General features: G+C 37.2%; 2 protein-coding genes across 6 annotated transcripts in view; one reads left to right on the top strand and one right to left on the bottom strand.

Moving 5' to 3' along the window:
• RARS2 (arginyl-tRNA synthetase 2, mitochondrial) overlaps positions 1 to 18,708 on the top strand; it is a 57,422-nt gene that overhangs the window by 24,796 nt on the left and 13,918 nt on the right. For all 5 annotated transcript variants that reach the window (XM_073893593.1, XM_025862374.2, XM_025862388.2 and 2 more), the window contains 5 exons: positions 2,069 to 2,166; positions 5,369 to 5,424; positions 7,971 to 8,054; positions 11,198 to 11,274; positions 18,054 to 18,212. In XM_073893593.1, the coding sequence (XP_073749694.1) occupies positions 2,069 to 2,166; positions 5,369 to 5,424; positions 7,971 to 8,054; positions 11,198 to 11,274; positions 18,054 to 18,212 (474 nt within the window). The remainder of the gene's footprint in view (positions 1 to 2,068; positions 2,167 to 5,368; positions 5,425 to 7,970; positions 8,055 to 11,197; positions 11,275 to 18,053; positions 18,213 to 18,708) is intronic.
• The window catches only part of SLC35A1 (solute carrier family 35 member A1), a 55,528-nt gene continuing 40,786 nt past the window's right edge, over positions 3,967 to 18,708 (bottom strand). The window contains exons 8-9 of the transcript XR_012378494.1: positions 14,370 to 14,555; positions 3,967 to 4,805 (exon numbers count right to left, since the gene is read on the bottom strand). The gene's annotated coding sequence lies outside the window, so the exon portion shown is untranslated. The remainder of the gene's footprint in view (positions 4,806 to 14,369; positions 14,556 to 18,708) is intronic.

The following is an 18,708-nucleotide window of genomic DNA, read 5'->3' as shown; positions in this document are numbered from 1 at the left end:
ATAAAATCTTTTAGATGTTACAAAATCATTGAAGGGTTTAAGTAGAACACAGACTTAATTAAATGTGTATGTTATATAAGGCGATAGTTATGTATTATTGTTTTGTAGTGGTATAGCTGACATGATGAGGGTCTAAACCAGGGCAGAGGGGATAATTATAACGATAGGAGATGGCATGTGCAGGGTTTGGTGATTAATAGGTGGTTGATTATGAAGGTTGAGGGAAAAGGGTAAGTTTTAGGAACTCCTAAGTCTTTGACTTGGTTAGCTGGGTGAGGGGGTAAAGTTCCTGGAGATGAAGAATGCAGAAGGAAGAGGAGTATATTCCATTGGACCTCTCAGGCACTTCAGATCTTGGAGTTGGACATAGCAGTCTGTGGCACAGGAGAGATTTAATATTATTAGGTAAGTAGTAGTGGAAGTCTTAGGACTTTATAACTGGGAGAAGTATGAAGTGAGGAGCTAGAAGCAAGAAAGGGATAGGGAGGGGCGCCTGGGTGGCTCGGTTGTTAAGCGTCTGCCTTCGGCTCAGGTCATGACCCCAGGGTCCTGGGATCGAGCCCCGCATCGGGCTCCCTGCTCCGCGGGAAGCCTGCTTCTCCCTCTCCCACTGCCCCTGCTTGTGTTCCCTCTCTCGCTGTGTCTCTCTCTGTCAAATAAATAAAGAAAATTTAAAAAAAAAAAAAAAAAAAAAGAAAGGGATAGGGAGTGGGATGGCAGGCAGTGGAAGAGGAGCCTGCAGAGGAAACTGAGAAGCAAAAGTCAGTAGAGCATGGTATCGTAACAGCCAAGGAGGGAGGGTGGTTGCAAGGAGAAGAGTAGTGACCAGCTAAGCTGATGTTTGAAAATACTATTTCTTCTGTGTCCTTGTGCAAATACATGCTGTTTCTGAACTTTAGTTTTTGCATCTATTAAATGGGAAATGTCCATTTTTAAGTTTGTGAGGCTTAAAGATAAAAGCATCTGGACTTTAACCTAGCATTTTGTAGATGCTTCTTAAAAGTATTGCTTTGCTCCCTCCTGCTGCTTTGCGTTCCTTTTCCATTAAGTGACCATTTTAACCAACTCTTGTGATGGTAAAATTCTTCACATCGTAAACTACATATTTAAGACTCAGAATCTGCTTTGTGTGCCTTTTCCATTAAGTGACCATCTTAACCAACTCTTGTGATGGTAAAATTCTTCACATTGTAAACTACATATTTAGGACTCAGAATCCAGTTTGTGAAGCAAAACCAATATAAGAGTAAATAGCCTATCACAGTAAATTCAAACCCCTACACTAAAAAATAAATACATTTATAAATAAATGCATCACACCATTAGCAAAAAACAAAGCATGAATTTTATGAACCATATAATAGTTCTGTGTACATTTCTAAAAATGAACCTGGAATATGTTTCGATTGTTTCTGTGAGGTTTCCTCGTTTCTTATGTAGCCAGTAGGTGTTTGAATAACAGTTTTGTATTTGTTTTTTACCATTTCTTGTGATCCTTAGTATTGTAAAAGTAGCAGCAGCATGCAGTAGTTAACACATTAGCAATGGAGTGAAAAAGGTTTTGCTACATGACCTAATAGTGTGACCGTGGGAGAGTTATTTAACTTCTCTGTGCTTCTCTTTCCTCATTTCTAAAAATAATACTTATCTCCTAGGGTTGTTGTGAGGATTAAATGAGTTAACATAGGAGATGCTCAGAACAGTGCCCGGCACATAGTACACATTCAATACATATTAGATGCTCCTTCTGGTTTTGGTGTTACTATTTACTGTTGGGTCTTTCGGCAGTTATTGAACCTCTCTAAAACTCAGTTTCTTTATCTGTAAAATATCTATATCATTGGTTCCTGGATGAATGAATATATGTGATGTATAAGAAGGGCACAGAGCCCCCAGAGATAATTAGTTGTGGTCATTAGTGTTCTGACTAGCATTAGCAACAGAAGGTGGTGGGTGCTGACAATGCTGTGAGATTCTCAGTTCTGTAAATTAGAATGAGTAAACGAAGTAATTAAGAAAATTGTAATTTTTTTTCCTGTCATTAAATTCCATTCCTTTTACTTTTCAGACAGTACTACAACAGGTAATCAACGATGGCTCAAAATACGGATTAAAAAGTGAGCTTTTCTCTGGTCTTCCCCAGAAGAAGATTGTGGTTGAATTCAGGTGAGTGCTTACTCATCTTAGGTGTTGTTTAATCAAGGTAGCTGGGCAGGTAAGTGTTTTACCATTATCATCTGGGGCCTCAGGAAATTACACATGGAAAAATAGAAAACCAGTTTATTATTTTCTTAATATTACAGTGAATTGATCACTGTGCCATGAATAAAAATTTTGGACTCCAATAAGAAAAGTCTGGTGAGTATGGGGTTTTTTTTAATTAAGTATTCAATAGTTAACTTTTTTTTTTTAGAAGAAATAGTCCTTCCATTTTAGTAGACTCTTAAAGCCGAGGTAATGGTTACTACCATATTAAGAATTTTAAAGTAATGTGATAACCAGAGAACAAAGCCTTGTAAGTATTTATAATGTATATTTTTTAAAATTACCAGAAAACTAGTGTGAAGTTTTAGTATGCCTCTAAATAATCCTCATAATAACTTTCTGATGTGCTGTCAGTGCATCCATCTAATTTTTGAACTGTTTTTAGGTAACCAAAACAGAAAGGGAACACTTTCAGAGTGTAGTTGACCAGTTGACAGCTCATGGAAAAGATCAGAGATACTATATTTCATTGTATTTACCTTCCTAAAAGTGAAAGAGTTCTTGATGAACTGTTTTCCCACTTGGAAAGTTAGAACTCGCTATACCCTTTTGTTTTCTTAACTATATATTCCTGTGGAGAATTTAAAAAAATGGATGAGGGAATTATTTGAGTTTCCTAATTCTTTAATATAATTCATTATGGTAACAAACTTAGTTAACCTAGATAATCAGAGGCAAGAGTATGTTTTATGGATTCCACACTTACACGGTCTCTGCAACTCTTAAAAAAGACAGATTCTCTGAGATTCAGTAAACTTGTTTGTTTATGATAAGGACTGATTGGTGAGTAAACTCATGCACCTGTGGAGTAAACAAATATTATTGAATAAATCTCATACTACCAGTACACCCCAATCATGATGTTTTAAGTTGAGTTTAAACATTAGTTGTATCACAGGAGAGGGACTTCATGAGGTTATCTTCACACCAGGGAGGAATTGCACTAAAGCCATCTCTCAAAGTTGCCTGCCATTTTCCCTCAAAGAAAGTTGTGTAGCAAGCTACTCTAAAATTTAATATATGAATTGGCAAAGTTCAGCCCATGGACAAAATCCAAGCTGCCACATGTTTTTGTAAATAAAGTTTTATTGGAACATAGGCTTGACACTTCATTTACATGTTGTCTACAGTGGCTGCTTTCATACTACAATGGCAGCTGAGTAGAATTGAATGGAATAGTTGAGATAGAGATCAGGTGGCCTGCAAGTCAAAATATTTACTGTCTGATTCTTTAAGGAAAAGTGTGTCAACTCGTGATTAGTGTCTTGAAACAACCATTTTAATGTTCATGACTCCGTAGATCACGAAATCAGGGATGGCTTAGCTCAGTGGTTCTTTGACTTGCATGTTATCATGTGTAGCTCTGGTCATCTAGGGACTGTACTGGGGCTAGAAATCCAGGTGACTCATTTATTTGTCTGGCAGCTTATCTGAAGGCTGGCCAGGCATTTCTCTCTCTCCCCAGTGTCTCTCCAGCTGGCTTATTATTTTTATTTCATAGTATTGTTATTTTTTAAAAAATCAACTTTATAGGAAACAGCATAGAGGATCATAGGGGAAGGGAGGGAAAACTGAATGGGAAGTCATCAGGGAGGGAGAAAAACCATGAGAGCCTCTTAACTATAGGAAACAGGGTTGCTGGAGGGCGGGTAGGTGGGGGGGTAGGGTGGGGAGGGTGGGGTAGTTGGGTGATGGGCATTAAGGAGGGCATGTGAGGTAATGAGCACTGGGTGTTATACACAACTGATATATTGTTGAACACTACATCTGAGACTGATGTACTATATGTTGGCTAATTGAATTTAAATAAAAACATCTGTTACCGTGAATAATTTAAATTAAAATAAATAAATAAAATCAACTTTATTCTGCTTACTTTGGTCCTCCTTTTCTAGTTTCTTAAAGGAGAACCTTAGGTTACTTACTGGTTGAAACCTTTCTTCTTTTCTAATACAAACATTCCATGCTGTAGATTTCTCTGCTTTAGCTCACAAATTTGCTATTTAATTTGCTAGGGGTCAACTTGTTTGCTCTCATTCTGTCAGGGATCACAGTCCTTCACTGTCCTGTTTATAAAACTAGTGTTTCATATATTTTTCTGGTTTTATGGTTCTTAAGGCAGAAGGGTAAGTCCAGTCCTTGTTAATCTGTCTTGGTGGGAAGTGGAAGATTCCTTATTTTTTAACCTATAGAAGGACATTTGCTTTCTTTCTAAATAATAATTAAATGAACATTCTTGTAGTGTCATAGTTTCACAATTGTGCGCATATTAATATAGAATTAAGTATTTAAATTGTAATATCCTTTATATAAGATTTTAGAAACGGATCAAAATTAAGCTCTCATTTTACCACTTTTATCCAACTGTGTTCAAGCTAATTTATTTTTTTAATATTGAGAAACTTGTGAAATTTTCAAACATACACAAAACACATCAGTATAATTAAGTCCCATATCCTTCTCACCCAGATTCAAGAGTCATCAAGATATTGCCACATTTGCTTCATTATCCTTTTTCCTTGTTGCCTCAATTCCCTCATCTGTAAAGTAAGAGATGAAGAGTATCTTAGCTCACAACTCTTACGAGTATTAAATGGGTTAATGCAGGTAAAGTGCATGAAACTGTGCCTGTCAGGTAATGAGTCCTCTAGAAACATTTGCTATTGTTAAATTATTGATTACAACTTTTGATAGATAATACCCATATAAACAAAATTTCTTTGGGGTCAGTAATTTTTAAGAGGATAAAGGGTTTACAACTGGTACATGAAATTTAATTCCCAATAATCTGCATTGTTTTTGTGTCAAAACAGTATCTCTGAATTTCTTCATTCTTTTTATCAATCCTTAAATGTATCTGCTTCCTAAGTGTGCCATATCTGTGTATGGTACTACCACATGAGTGACAGGATCAATTTCACTAAGGATGATTCTTTCTGAGTTCTAATTTATCTTTGCTCTAAATTTTCTAATTTTTCATTTATCTGTGTCCTAAATTACCAAAGGCCTTAATCCCCAGCTGTGTTAAACTGTAGAGGCATGACCTAATTTTTTTAGAACTCTTGTTCTTAGAACAGAAATAAACTTTTGCAATTATTTGCAGTTCACCTAACGTTGCCAAAAAATTTCACGTTGGACATTTGCGTTCTACCATCATAGGTAAGTGTCATTAGTTTCACAGAAAATACTAAATAGACTTTGGGGCAGTATTTTATAATGCATTCTAACAGTTTAATGCTTAAATAACAGTAAGACAAAAAACAAAGTTCAGATTTATATGAGCTTGATGCTAATGAAATATTATGCAAAATGGGAAAAATTGTCTTAGAAGTAAAAAAAAGTTTGTTTCAGAACCAAAAGATTAACTCAGAAACCGATTTTAACTGTTAGGTTTGTTAATAATTTTAACTTTTTTTAAAAATATGTATGCATATGGAAAAGATCTGAAAGATGCAAAAATGAAAATAGTTATTTGGGAATAATAATAATCCCCCCAGGTTTTTTGTTCATATACTTTGGTTTAAAAAAGAAATGGTATTGTATATATTTTTTTTATTTTATTTATTTGAGAGAGAGAGAATGAGAGATAGAGGGCACGAGAGGGAAGAGGGTCAGAGGGAGAAGCAGACTCCCTGCTGAGCAGGGAGCCCGATGTGGGACTCGATCCCGGGACTCCAGGATCATGACCTGAGCCGAAGGCAGTCGCTCAACCAACTGAGCCACCCAGGCGCCCCGAAATGGTATTGTATATTAATTATATCTCAGTTAAAAAAAGCTCAGTCTCAATCATTTGAGTACTAACTGGAGCATTCAAGACTGGAAATTGGAATAAGACTGTTCTAAGAAAAATTGCTATTGTAATAACTTGATAGTTGTAATGCTTCAGTGTATACGCATATGCTAAGATTTTCATTTATTTAAAACATGACATTATGCAGTAGCCCAATTTAAAACCTGCAGTTAGAATTGGAAGAGACTTTGAAGTTTTTCTCATCCAGTCTGTCTTCTGGTATGCAAATCTGTCTATTGCATGCTTGAAGGAGAATTATGTAACCTGTCATTTGAATACTTCTAAGAATTGGAGCAACCCGAAATTTGTGGCATAGATTATTATTGAACTGGAGTCACCTGTCATTTTTGGAAAGATCTCATGGGGCATTTTAAGAGAGGAAATGACTTGATTTTAAAAAGAATATAAAAAATATACTGTATGTGAAAAGCTACCTACTCAGGTCAAAACCGTAGGAGTGAGTAAATGATGGACAGAGTGTAATAAAGTTGTTTGAAAGTTGTTAAGGAAAATTTTGAACCAGCAAGAGATAATATTGAGAATTCATTTACCGTGTTCAATGTTTTCATGTATTAGCTCAATTAATTTCACAACAGCCCTATTTGGTAGACACTGTTAACTGTGGTCTGTGGAAACTCATATACCAAAAGTAACTTTTCCAAAATCATTCCAAAAGCCTAGGTTTGTTGGTTTGCAAGATAATAAGGTGCTAATTAAAAATAAGAATACAGTCTGAGTAGCAGCTGAAGAAGGTTGTTGTTGGAACTATGTAGACTGGGAAAGTCTAGAAGTAGGGAAGCTGGAAGAGTAGCTGCAGTAATTTAAGTCAGATATGCATATTGGTGAAGGATTATTTGCAGAATACTAAATCCACTCTTGTAAAAGCAGGCAAAGATTTATTACAGGATATTGAATAGTTTGCAGAGCTGTTGGAAGTGCTGAAAAAGTTTTGGATTAAGTAACGTTAAGTGACTCCCAAAATCATACCATAGAGCTTGGTCATCAAGAGAGCTTCTGCCTTTTCTACGGTGCCTTCCAGTGGCAACCATGCTACCACTGTCACAGGAAGCTGCCCTTAGTCCTCTGATGCCTTCTAGAATTCATATTAGCAAAAGAGGCAGCCCCATACCCTTTCAGTTTCCTTGGAGGTCATCTGACAGGACACTGTGCACTCTCAGTGATGCCACCAAAAAAAAAAAAAAAGCCTCCACAGCTGTGCTTGTCAGAAAAAAATAGAAATAGATCCCCTTTAACCTCATTTCGGCCTTCTAAGTCTCATGCAAAGTGTATCTGAATGCCCAAACATAAATGACTTCTGAAACCGTAACTGCAGAAGGTTCTGAGAAATGTAATTTTTAGGCTTCCAGTCTCTGCAGCAGGTGAGGGCACACTAGGAGAGTGGAGCAGATGTTTAATGTCAAACCAGTGTCAGCAGTATAGGAAGATGAAGTTCTTGGACTACCGTGTGCTCTTAGGGAGCAGGCATAAGGAGATGGACTTAAGTGATTGAAAGAAGGAAGAATGAGCTATCGAGAAAAAAACAGTATGGCTCAGGCTCTTTAGGGCATACCCAGGTTATTTCTTGTTAATTACTGAGATTCTATTATTTTCTGTCTTTGGAATTGCAGTTATTCTAACGTGTTCCCAGCTCCCACTGATGTTGCTGAAAAATCTGTTCTTATGAAAATTGTGAGATTCTTTGGAGTAACTAACTGCCCCCAAAATAATTCTCTACTCCCTTTCCATAACATAGATGAAAACACCATAATGAATATTTTAGTAAAAAAAAAATGGAGTTGGTAAATTTTGTCAAAAAAAAATTTTCTGTGTTATGCTTTGGTAATAGAGGAGCACATGGTTCTTATGCCAAAATGGATAACAAGAATGAGAAACCGTATATTTTGTTGATTACTAGGAAATTTTATAGCAAATCTCAAAGAAGCTTTAGGACATCAAGTAACCAGAATAAATTACCTTGGAGATTGGGGCATGCAGTTTGGTAAGTAAGTCTGAGATTTGATCTTTCATTTCACTGTTAAGTTTAATTGCTTTTAATATTATGTTATTTGATCCTGACAGATTATAGGCAGAATCCAATGGATAGAGTTAGTGCCTCCTACCTTTTTTTTTTCCTAATGGCTCTTTGCATAAAGCTTGTATTGTATTTGTTAGAGTAATTCTCACCACACAAATAAGTTTGAGGGAGAAAACTTCACACATTCAGAGCAATACCTGAAAAATACAGGTTTTTGCGGTTTTATTAAAGAAAAAGCTTACATTGTCAAATGCAGAAGTGAATGTACCAGGAAACAGTAAGTCTAGCTATATATATACCCTTAACTACAGCCCTGCCAGTTTTAGAACAAGTGAAGTCCAGCCTCCCTGGGCCATCACGTGGAGGGTTATCTGTTACACCCTGAGCCAGTGGCATGGAGGAAAAAGAAAGTGGAATACTTGGCTCCTTCTTAAATTGTACAGCGGCAGGGGGTCAAAAAGAAAAGAGAGGAAGAAAGGAGTAAGACCCAAACAGTTAAATGCCATAAATTACCTCTAATGTCGTGAGTTTACTCGGAACCATTCCTTGCTCATAATACACCAGTAATCAAGGAAGGGCAAGATAAAATGAAGTTGCTATGGTAGTGAAGTACTGGTAGCATGTGAAATGCAAGCTCTTAAAAACCTCTGGCAACTACTGTGTGTGTTTTAACATCCAGCCCCAGTGTCCCACAGATAGACCCTTGCCTCCATCTCCCATCACGATGTTCCTAGTATCCAGCTCTACTCAAATTTGCTCGCTGTAGTCTGTTCTTCTTTGTGTGCTTCTCTCCCCTGCTAGGTGATATGTTCCTAAAGGCATGGACTGTGTCTTCGTTATTTTTGTGTCCATAGTGCTTGGCACATAAGAAGCACTAAGAGTGATGAATGAATCTGTCCTGGGAAGTTATTTTATAGTACTAACCTAAAAGAAAGGCTAGATAATATTTTAAAGCTTCTATAAAGTGCAGCATGCACTGCCAGTTCTGAAGTTCACTGATATTATTATGTTGTATCATATCCCGTGAAATGAAATCAAAATTTCCAAAAGACAGATTTATCATGACCTTCTCTTTCATTTCAGTTAATAAAAATCTCTTTTAGACTCTAAAAAGGGTAGAACTTGAGCCAATTATCAGTGCCATTAGTATTCATTGTGGGTGAAATCAGAAAACATGCCTTGCATTTTAAGGATCCACCTGCAGTTCACAACAGCTGGTGTAGTCAGAGGTTTAGGCTCGAGGCTCAACAGTCAGATTTAATAGATGGCATCCACTTTACATTAGTTTAACTGCTTTATGCATTTCACAGGCAGTGATTATGGTATTCTTTAATTTTAGCTACAGGATTTTATTACAGCAATGTTTCTCTAAAGGATTGCTATGGTTAATGATCTGTCACCATTTCCATTATAACCATCATTGTTGAAGAGTTTTAATTTGGGCTGTTTCAGCTATCTCCTATGGAAAGTTGGCAGATAGTTTCTAAGCACAAAATTAGTTTTTGAAAATATATTAGGTTGAATGTTAAATGGAGATTGGCCTTTACTTTTCCTATTTCCATTTTTTAGACACTCTGGGCATCTTTCCACATCCTGCTCCCAAGACCCTGAATCATAATCACATTTGCTTTTGCTTAAAGTGAATAGGGCTGGTAACATTTTTCAATCATCCTTCTGTTCTGTCTAAAGCACCAAAATATTTTATATCTTCATATTCAGTAGCATCCCACTTTCTGCTGAACCTCTATAGAAAAATATTCGTCAGCAAGGCCCCCTGACAATTTAGATCTGAAGCTTAGTAACTGATATAGTTGTAGAAACAGATTGGTTTTTAAAATAATTAAACCGGGTGCCTGGGTGGCTCAGTTGGTTAAGCGACTGCCTTCGGCTCAGGTCATGATCCCGGACTCCCGGGATCGAGTCCCGCATCGGGCTTCCTGCTCGGCAGAGAGTCTGCTTCTCCCTTTGACCCTCCCCCCCTCATGCTCGCTCGCTCTCTCTCATTCTCGCTCTCAAATAAATAAATAAATAAAATCTTTAAAAAAATAAAATAATTAAACCACCTTTTATTGCTCTTGACCCCAGGCTGCATATATCCTTTCAGACTAACACTGTGATCATCTTTTAGCAAGAATATCTTAAGAATATAAGTATTCACAGTCTATTACCTCAGTTAGTATTAAAAAAAAAAAATTAAGGTTCAAATTAACACTAACCCTGAATGCTGAACTTATCATCAAACACAAAAAAATCATTGACAAATAAAAAACAAATATATGGCCAGATAGGGGCGCCTCGCTGGCTCAGGCGTTAAGTGGCTGCCTTCGGCTCAGGTCATGGTCCCAGGGTCCTGGGATCGAGCCCCACATTGGGCTCCCTGCTCCGCGGGAAGCCTGCTTCTCCCTCTCCCACTCCCTCTGCTTGTATTCCCTCTCTTGCTGTCTCTCTGTCAAATAAGTAAAATCTTCTAAAAAAATATATATGTATATATATAGCCAGACAAAAAAGAATTTTGTTGATTGGTCACCTTGAATGGGAGAGGTAATCAGGTATGTTTTGAGTTTTACCTTTTATATCTTTTATTGTTTTCCTTCAGTCATTGGTTTAAGAGCTAATATAATACCAAGCCAATTTCTACCTTTGTTTTATTTTAACACATACAAGTTTAGAAAGTAAGTTCTGAAATTACTTCCCATCAGGTTGTTTTCACAAATTTTAAGCATCCAGTTTCTAGCATCATGCTGTCCTTCCCCAGGATAGCTGTTTTATTATGCTTGTTTTATTACATCTGCTAGGGAAGTGTTAGGCACTGTTAGTACAAAAAGAAGTTAGTCCTAGACCCTGCTTTTTATGAGTTCATAATCTATTGGTGTCTGGGAAGTTAATTGCAGTGATCTGTCCAATATAGTGAATTTGTGATTCAGTACATTGAATTTAACTTATGTGAGTTTATGGGGTAGCCGAAGATGATAGCATGTGTTTGCAGTACTCTGAGGACACATAATTATGAGAGCTTGACCTTTTGCTATAACTATACCTGTTCCTTGCCATGACTGTTCTCTACTGTTCCATTTTGTAATTTTTTCATTTACGGATTATTGTGGTAGGTCTTCTGGGAACTGGCTTCCAACTCTTTGGCTATGAAGAAAAACTTCAGTCCAATCCTTTACAGCATCTCTTTGAAGTAAGTTGGCAAGAAACAATAATAGAAAATGCTTCAACTTATTTTTTTCAGAGTATTATGCGGCTTGGATTAATTTTTAATCTGAGAGGCTTTAAAAAATACTCCTTAAAACAAGGAACCAAAAAAATTGGAAAATGTTGCTTTTAGTTTACTAGGAAGTTCTTTTCGTTTTCTTATCCAAGTGTTTCTTTTATTTCTGTTGATTTGGGACAGTATTTCTCTAGGTATAGAGTTGTCTTAGAATAAACACATGAGATAACAGATTCAATACAGAAATTTCTCTAATTTTTTTGTCAGTTGCTATGTAACTGCAGCTGTCTTTATGGCAATAACTATAATTCATTTAGACTTGAAAAACGTGAGTATATACTTTTTTCTCTTGTTCTGCGGTGGAGGAAGTACATGTGTTTCTCTGAATTTGTGTGTGCTTTCTTTCATTTCTGTCTTTGGGCTCCTTTTCCTGGCTTTTGCCCAGGGTGAACCCCTTCCTTTTCTGCCTCATTTAGTCCTTGGGTACTTTGGTTCTCCGTCCTCGGGCTCTCCTGGAGTTCATTAGTAAAGGTCTTCTTGGGCAGTTAATCTCCAGGGGCGTGTTTCTTTTGCATCGTCCTAGTTCTCTGCTGTGTCTGGGCCTCACAAGAGGAAACACCGGTACAGCATCGGCCGTGCTGGTGCCGTACCGGGGATCGACTAAAGCTGTTAAGACCTGTGTGTGAGGAAGAGCACTTAGCAAAATAATGCTTTACTTCTCTAGCCAGTGCTACACCAGGAATGCTTCATCATTTTCCTTTTTGATAAGTGATTTTTCTCCTGCGGCTTTGCAGTTAAATTTAACAAAAATCACATGGCCATTCTTAAAGACCTTTAAGGGTTTGTAACTTCCTCCCGAGTCCAGGCCTGCACTGCGCTTTAAATGCCTACATTTTGATTTAGAATATTAACCAAAAGATTTTTTTTTCTTTTTTCCATTGAGTTTTATTGATAGGCAAGAGTTTCAAAATTAATAATTCTTTATGGTTGTCTGTAAGTAAAGCATGCTACCTTAGTGCCTGGAATTTTTGTTGTATTATTTTTTAAAATTTGGGATAATGGCAAGTATTTTTTTACCACAAGCTTAGTGAACCTTTCTTCAGCTCTGGGCCCACAGAGTCTACCCATGCCACAGAACGTGCAAATACCTGCTCGGAGACCTTACGTCATTAGGGGAACATTTTTAAGAATTTATTGTACAACTTCATATGAGAGTTCCTATTTTCCTCTTTCTCCCACCCCACCTCAAAGGTTTTATTTAATCCTGAAAATAGTCTTTGTTGCTCGTAATATTTTAAATATTTTAGAGTAAAGTCTGTTCTCAAACTCCATAGAAACTTAAATGTATGTTTCTGTTCCACATACTACAAATCTCCAGGCTTTTGAGACTCAAAAAGTGGGAGATTATACATCTATATAGAGGTTGTTAATTGATGGATGCATGTCAGGAAGGAACAAGGGCAGGGGTACTTCTGTGAATAACTGAAACCTCAAGGAACAGTGGCATTGCCTTCATAAGTGTTCTTTTGCCTAAAAGGTTCATAGGGAAGCAGCATTTATAAACAAAAGAGAGCAAGTCAAATACACCCACCTTACTGTTTGTAATAAAAGATAGAAATCCATTAGGGCGCTAACTGGCTCTCTTCCTCCTTCCTTTGCAGGACGGAAAAAAAATGCAGAGCCTAGTGGCAGCCTCCAGGTTATTTTATCTTTGTGCTTGTTTTTGCAGACCTAGTTTTCATTTTAAAATTATAGTTGTCATTGTGGATTACTTTGAACAAAAACGTGTACCATAAATGAGGAATTTTTTTTTTTGAGCTTTAGGCACATATTAATAAATGATTTTAAGCCTGTTCCTAAAAGAAAAACCTGGTTTTTCCCTTGTCAAATTTTACTTAGTTGTAAGCTTTTTGAGAGGAAGGACCATGTTTTCCTAATCTTTTATTGCCAACCCCAAACAGCATGCCTTGTGGTTAAATTTTGAATGAATTTGATCTTACAGGTCTTCTTGTCCCTTTCTCTATCTTCCATTTAAACTCTTCACAGTGTAGGGATGGAGGGTACATACCTCAATATCATAAAAGCCATATATGAGAAACCCACAGCAAATATCATCCTCAGTGGGGAAAAACTGAGAGCTTTTCCCCTAAGGTCAGGAACACAGCAGGGATGTCCACTCTCACCACTGCTGTTCAATATAGTACTAGAAGTCCTAGCCTTAGCAATCAGACAACAAAAAGAAATAAAAGGCATCCGAATCGGCAAAGAAGAAGTGAAACTCACTTTTTGCAGGTGACATGATACTTTATGTGGAAAACCCAGAAGACTCCACCCCAAAACTGCTAGAACTCATACAGGAATTCAGTAAAGTGGCAGGAAATAAAATCAGTGCACAGAAAGCAGTGGCATTTCTATATATCGACAATGAGACAGAAGAAAGAGAAATTAAGGAGTTGATCCCATTTACAGTTGCACCCAAAACCATTAGATACCTAGGAATAAATCTAACCAAAGAGGCAAAGGAGCTGTACTCAGAAAACTATAGAATACTTATGAAAGAAATTGAGGAAGACACAAAGAAATGGAAAAACGTTCCATGCTCATGGATTGGAAGAACAAATATTGTTAAAATGTCTATGCTACCTAGAGCAACCTACACATTCGGTGTACACAATCCCTATCAAAATACCATCAACTTTTTTTCACAGAACTGGAACAAACAATCCTAAAATTTGTGTGGAACCACAAAAGACCCTGAATAGCCAAAGGAATGTGGAAAAAGAAAACCAAAGCTAAAGGCATCACAATTCCAGACGTCAAGCTGTAATCATTAAGTTATGTAATATAAAACCTGTTGTATAGCCCCAGGGAAGAACTAACTATTGTAGGATACACTAGTTACCATTCCCAGAATCTAACTTCATCATGTAGTGTACTGATGAAGAACCCAAGGGCCAGACCCAGGATTCCAGCACCAGCAGTCCACTCACTGCACTGCCCTGCCCTCCACTGGCATTACAGAATGCCTTTCTGGCCCTTCATTTCCATTGGTTGTAATTACTTACATAATATTTTCCTTTTTTTCATCCTCAAATTGCTGTACCAGGAACACAATTGGTAGTTGACTTGTCACAGTTCAACCTTCCAGTGTATCTGTTGAATTCAGCTCTGGCCATCCAGTAGCAGTTTGTGGCCTGCCTCCCTCTGAATGGCACCACAATCAGTATCCACCAGTTTCAGTTTCTCAGTTTCTGTATATAGAAATTATAGGATAGTTTTAGTATTTCCTTTCTCTGTTTTAAGACAAAAATAACCAGGTTTGAGGTTAGAGCCCTATACCAAAGAATTAAACTGTGTCTATGTTGCTAATGGTATTTTAGAATCAAATTTAAGAGATTAAGAGAGAGTAAGAGGGCATTATATACTTTTATTTTTTGCACTTATTTCTTTACATATGGACAGATGATCTCTAGAGCTGACTGTAATTATCTTAATCTTAGAAATGTCATGAGCTTTTTGGGAATACCAGCATCTAGAAATAGTGAAAAGGTTAATATTCCTTTAAAGTCTTAAACATTTAGTTTATTCCGTAATGGAAATAAGCTCACTTTTGCATTCTAGTAACTAAAAGAAAAAATATGTCCATCAAGAACATTTTGCTTAAGCCACATTCTTACTATTAAATCCAAACTATTAAAATTTCCTTTTTATTCCTTTCGTGTCTAGATCTAGCCTCAAAAGGAAGCTGTCTTCAAAATGCATACTTTCTAAGCATAAAAAGTTTGTGGTAACTAAATTTAAAACTGTATAATTTCAGAAGTACATAGTATTAAATTTTGTGAGGGAAAATGCATTTCTTTTCTAAAATGGTGATGAATGTTAATAATTATAGTTTTCTGTTGTGCATTTACAGGCAGATTGTTAAGTGCTAATTAAGGCTCTTCTATTGTTCTGCTTGATGGTGTCAGTTGATTTTCAGTAATGTTTGGTTTATAACTACAAATTGCTGAAATGCCAAGATTCTTCAAGTATTAGCAAGGGCTTGGTTTTGTTTATTTTGTTTTAATTATTTCTATTTTAAGTTTTAAGAAAGGGAAAAGATTCAGGTAAAGTTTTTTCTAAAAATACTCTTATCAGTAGTTCACATGCATATTAGATTTTTAAATGTTGGCTATCTGAGTTTAGAGTCCTAAATTTAAAAAAAAAAGCCTTTTCTGAAAATAAGGATATTTTGTGTATGTTTACTTATAAATGTTGTGTAAAACTTGAGTGTGTGATGGGTGGGTGGGTGGTTGGGTGTGTGAGAGATTTTGAACCACAAATCATTTAGAGACCTATGTATGCCTTTATTCCTATAGGCTGGACTGTTGAGCAGTTGTCAGCGGATAGATAGGGCATTCAAAAGTCATAGGTCTGCAGTTTACTATCTTACAGTGACTCTCTCTATTTTCCTACACCTTACCAAAATCATCATCTTCTGTTTCTAACTTATTCTGGACTTATTTCATAGGAGCACATGGAAATTAATTTTCTTTGATATGTGTGTCTGGTCTCCAAAGACTACCACCAAGTTTGGTAACTCATTAAGAGGACTCACAGGACTCCACGTATAGTTGTACTCAGCTATGATTTATTACAGCAAAAGGATGCAAAGCAACATCAGTAAAGGGAAAGGCACATGTGGTGAAGTCTGTTGGAAACCAGGTCCAGGCATCCAAGAGTGTTTTCCTAGTGGAGTCACAACGGTACATGCAGGTCCTCCTGCAACAAACTGGGATAGTATGCATGAATGTTGTCTGCCGGGGAAGCTCATCACTTGCTTCATGCCCAAAGTTTCTATTGGAGTTAGATCATGTAGTCACCCTCTGCTTAGCGTGTTCCAAAATGCCAAACTCCCAGAAGGAAAGCAAGTATTTAGCATAAACTGTATTGTTTTCATAGTTTAAGCACAGTAACCTACTCCTGTCAGGTTGGTGGGAACATTTCCCAAATCCAAGTTCCCAGATGCCTGCCAAGGGCTAACCTTGCAAACAGGACATTTTAAGGATAGCAGTCTCAGGTCTGCTATATTAACTCTTTTCTGCACAATGTGCTTTAAAGAGGAAAAATCAAATTCGGTAGCTTTAACTTTTGGGGGGAATATTTATTCATTTAATTCTGCCATTCCAGTAATTAACACAAGCCATCTATGAAAGGTAAGATTTTGACCTTGACATAGATGTTTCACGCCCTGTTCTTTTGTTGGTAGTATCTAGTGGGTATAAGCCACATTACAGTTGTCCCGGTGTACTCTCCAGCAGTAAAATCACTTTATCTGCCATTGATATTTTGATGATATTACTATAACAGTTTAGATGCCTCATATTTCTTTGGTAATTTATTTGCCAATTTTTTATTACTTTTATGCTACCTTCATAGCTTTCTGGAAAAAATACGAGGGGAGTAAATTTATCATTCATGTTTCAGCCTGTAAGTGAAATAAAATCTTTTTTTTTTCTTTTTTTTTTTGAGAGGTAAAGGGAGGGAGAGAGAGAATCTTAAGCAGGCTCCACACCCAGCGCAGAGCCTGACACAGGGCTCCATCTCACAACCCTGAGACCAATACCTGAGTCAAAATCAAGAGTTGGATCCTTAGCTGACCAAGCCACCCAGGCGCCCCTAGAAGTAAAATCTTTATTGTCTATATGTGTAACTTCAGTACTACTTAAGATGCAAAGTTGTTGTTTCAATATCATTTATTAACCTTGCATTTTGGAGACTGGAATACTGTTAATGAAATTGTGAACACAGAATCATAGAAATGGAAGAGCCCTTAATAAGCAGTCTAACTCCATTCCTGTTAGCCAGGACACATGATGCAAAAACACTCCAGAAGTGGTCCACACAGTTCTCAGGAGCCTAAGTGGGTAGTGTAAGTAAGCCAGCTATCCAAAGGTCTTCCTAGATTGCCTATTTTACTAGTTCTTTGCAGATTTAGAGAACAGTTTTAAAAATCTTTCTTAGGAGCGCCTGGGTGGCTCAGTCGTTAAGCGTCTGCCTCCGGCTCAGGTCGTGATCCCAGGGTCCTGGGATCAAGCCCCCACATCGGGCTCCCCACTCCGCAGGAAGCCTGCTTCTCTCCCTCTCCCACTCCCCCTGCTTGTGTTCCCTCTCTCACTGTGTCTCTGTCAAATAAATAAATAAAATCTTAAAAAAAAATAAATAAAAATCTTTCTTAAATCAACTGCCGGATCAGTCTTTGGCCTTGTCTTAGCCAGATTGAACCATTCTACTTTCTTTGACCTTTTCTCAGAGAAGTTGCAGCAATAATAATTTGCCTTTTTGTTAAAAAAAAAAAGAAAGAAAGAAAGAAATGCTAGCTTAATCTAACCCAGGCATTCTTAACCTAAGAGTCTGTGAACTTGGAAGGGAAGAAAAAAATTACACATTTTCCCTAACCTCTATCAGAAATTTAGCATTTTCTTCCATTACTTCATCACACTTTAAAAAAATAATTGGATAACTATTTCAATGTATTTCCTTTATAAGCATATGTATTTTACTTTATGCATTTAGATACATTTTGAGAAGGGGTCTATCAGGTTCAGTAAAGGCCCATGGCAAAAAAAGGAAAGAAAAAAAAAAGGTTACACTCTGATAAGGGCAGTTGGCTAACCTTTAAATGAAAATCTCATGATTGTGTTTTGTTTTGTTCCATTGAAGATAACAATGACTAATATACTTCATTTAATGTACTGTTGTGCTCTTAGGTTTATGTACAAGTTAATAAAGAAGCAGCAGATGATAAAAATATAGGAAAATCAGCACATGAGTTCTTCCAACGATTAGAACTGGGTGACACACAAGCACTTGCACTGTGGCAGAAATTTCGGGACCTCAGCATAGAAGAATACGTGCGGATTTACAAGGTGCCCACCTACTCTCCTGCTCTCCTGTGATGGGGTGCAGCTCTTGACGGTACTACTGAGTAGTGAAGATGCTTCTTTCTTTTTTTTTTTTTTTTTTTTAAGATTTTTATTTTAAGTAATCTCTACACCCAACGTGGGGCTTAAACTCAAAACCCTAAGATCAAGAGTCCCGTGCTCTTCCGCTTCTTTTTTTTTAAATAGGCTCCACACCCAACATGGGGCTTGAACGCACAACCCTAAGATCAAGAGCCATATGCTCTACTGACAGCCAGCCAGGCACCCTGTGAACTTCCTTCTAAAGTTCGTGTTTTAAAACTAGATTTGTGGGTGCCTGGGTGACTCAGTTGGTTAAGCAACTGCCTTTGGCTCAGGTCATGATCCTGGAGTCCTGGGATCGAGTCCCACATCAGGCTTCCTGCTCAGCAGGGAGTCTGCTTCTCCCTCTGACCCTCCCCCCTCATGTGCTCACTCTCTCTCTCATTCTCTTTCTCAAATA

Source organism: Callorhinus ursinus, unplaced genomic scaffold (genome assembly GCF_003265705.2).
Source record: "Callorhinus ursinus isolate GAN/ISIS: 27379988/994484 unplaced genomic scaffold, GSC_fseal_2.0 scaffold6, whole genome shotgun sequence".
Lineage (NCBI taxonomy): Eukaryota > Metazoa > Chordata > Mammalia > Carnivora > Otariidae > Callorhinus > Callorhinus ursinus.
This window is presented reverse-complemented; position numbering and strand designations above follow the sequence as displayed.